Source organism: Plasmodium gallinaceum (assembly GCF_900005855.1).
Source record: "Plasmodium gallinaceum strain 8A genome assembly, contig: PGAL8A_v1_86, whole genome shotgun sequence".
Lineage (NCBI taxonomy): Eukaryota > Apicomplexa > Aconoidasida > Haemosporida > Plasmodiidae > Plasmodium > Plasmodium gallinaceum.
In genome coordinates this window covers 47,691-50,582 of record NW_021628249.1, presented here as the reverse complement: position 1 = coordinate 50,582, position 2,892 = coordinate 47,691, and the positions used below count along the sequence as shown (strand labels likewise).

General features: G+C 17.7%; 1 protein-coding gene across 1 annotated transcript; it reads right to left on the bottom strand.

Moving 5' to 3' along the window:
• On the bottom strand, positions 1-511 carry PGAL8A_00272900 (hypothetical protein; the record flags this gene model as incomplete). The annotated part of the gene is made up of 2 exons (XM_028671713.1): positions 1-219; positions 332-511. 2 exons carry the CDS (start codon positions 509-511, stop codon positions 1-3), a joined length of 399 nt encoding a protein of 132 aa, XP_028528338.1.
• Between the last annotated feature and the right edge of the window lie 2,381 nt (positions 512-2,892).

Here is a 2,892-nt window from a genome sequence, read left to right as displayed (position 1 = left end):
CTAATAAATTCTTACTACTACTTCATCTTCTTCACTATTTATTTGCCCATGTACATTTAATGTTACTCTTTCATTTACTGTTCTTTCTACACTGTCATCTACATCTACTATTCTTGCTCCTTCATCTATTTCTTCATCTATATCTTCATCTTCAATGTCTGCATATCCTGAATCTACTGATCCAACTTCTAACATTAGGTTATCATGTATTGCTCTTTGCTGGATATATTATACAAATAAAATTAATATAAAATAATGTCAATTTTTATTAATGAAATAATTACATTAATATAATAAGTAAATAGCATTTTTTCATATTATTTTATATTACTTTCAGTCTGTAAATAAAAATGATAATGTAAAATATAATAAATAAGTTAATGGTAAGAATTAATGCAAGTATAATCCTATCAATTTTAGAATCTAAATTATTATTAGATGCTGAAACATTAGAATTAGTTGAACTATTATTTACAAGTGTTTCTTTAAATATATTAAGTAAATGTCTCATTCCCAAAGTTCTTGTACATATTTTTAATATAACAAGAGTATTATACAAATTTTACAATACATTAGTTTTTTTTCCATATTAAATTGATATATTCTCAAGTTTATAACAAAATCTTTAATAAGAATTCATTCACAGTTTGCTCATAAATATAAACAATGACACTATATTTTGTTCTAGATAATATTAATTTTTCTAACTATATGAAAATAAAAAATACGATGAATATTCCTTTCAAATATTAATTATCTATGTTTTTAATCTCTTCTCTATTTTTTTCTACAGAGTACCTAAAATTTTAATTAATTAAATCTAAGTAAATAATTAGTGAGGAAGTCAATTTATTCTTATGAAAATTCTTAAAATTAATTTAACAGGGTTAATAATTCCATATATGAAAAATATACAACATATGTAATAATTTATTATTTTTTTAATATTTTGTATATTAATGAAGAGGTCAATATTAGTATTTTTTAAATGTTAATTTTTTTACTACAGAAATAATTGTGTACTTTGACAAATGAATTATATTTATTATGCTAGGGATATAATTTAAGAATAAAAAAAAAAAATTTTACACAAACAAAAATTAATAAAACTTTAGTGATTTATAATAATCATTTTACCATTAAATAATAGAAGATTTTATTTTTATATTGATGAATTTTATTCGTAACCGTTTAAAGGAATTATTTCAAATAAAAAATACATGAGCAAAAGAAAAAAAATTTATAACAAAAATTAACTTTTTTGCATGCACAAATATTTTTTATAAGTAAATCTTAATAAATTTAATTGTTATAAAAAAATAATTGACTCGGAAAAAGTAGGAAAAAAAACATAATAAAAAAATGCAAAATCTATAAAAAAAAAGGTGAATGAAAAAATAATAAAAAAGAAAAAATGAATATAAAGTAAAAAAGATAAAAAAAATTAAAAAAAATTTTGCATTTGGAGAAATTATATTTTACAATTATAAAAGAAATAATAATTAAAAATATAACTTAGTATAATGTAAGTTATAGTAATAAAACTAATAATTATGCTTCAACAAAGAATGAATATAATTGTTATATAATAATAAATTTTTAACTATAAAAATATGATAAATGGAATTTTTAATCCCATGAAATCAATAATTTTTTTACAAGTAATAATATATTAAAATAAAAATGATTATACATTTTAATTTATTACAGTAGTTATAATGAAATTTATTTAATTAATAATATCATGCTTATTTTAGCAACGGATTAATTAGTAAATTTTATTTTGATATCGATATAAAGATGCGACTGAATATTAATGAGTTTGAAAAACAAAAATGTAATATAAATTATTTGCATGCACGTACATTTTGTAAATATTTTTTTTTTTTTTTTTTTTTTTTTTTTTTCATATATGTTTCTTTTGTAAAAATAATTGATTAATTCATTAAAAACTTAAGAATATTCTATATTTATTTATTTAGATATTATAAAAAACTTCCATAAACCTTTTTTTTTATAAAGATAAATTAAAATAGACAAACATAATATATAACTATCATTAAAATTTATATAATTAGCTTTAATTCTAATAATATGACAATTTAACTATATAAAATATAATTTTAAATTAGAAAAAAACTTATTTTATTTTCGAAAGTGCTTTATTTAATTTTTATGAATACAAAAAAATTTTCTTTTTAAATAAAACAAATAAAAATGTAAAAAAAAAAAAAAAAAAAAAAAAAAAAAAAAAAAATTTTTTTTTTTTATGTCCTCTTATTAATAAAAATAAAAACAAAAAAAAAATTGATAATTTTTGTTTTCTTTTTTTTTTTTTATTTGCGTGTGAATAACCAACTACGTACTCTTCCTATAACTAGTCCTTTTTATTTCCAAAAAGGTTAATAAATCCTTTTATTAACCAATACCTTATTGCCTATTTATTATCTAAATAATTAAAAATTCTATAATGTGTATGCATTTATCTTTTTGCTTGTATCTTAAGAGAATCTTATCCATTTGAAAAATAAATTGGATTTTATTTTTTCATGTAGGAAGATTATCTAATTATCAGTTTTATGAAATAGTACATAGGGCAGGTTAACAATGTCCTGCTTAATACTTCTTAACATTTTATTAGGATTTTGCTATATTAATTCGCTATTTAAGTAATATGTTAATTAAACTATCAAATTAATTAAGTTTCACAAAGTTCATTATTAGATTTTTGGTCCACTGTTTTCTATAGATTATAAATTATTTATATATAATTATGTTAAATAACGTAAAATGAACAATTTATTTCATATAAAATTTAAATTCCTTGAATATTTATTAATAAAAGGCTTTATTAACCTTTATGATAATAAAAAGGACTAGCTATATGAAGAA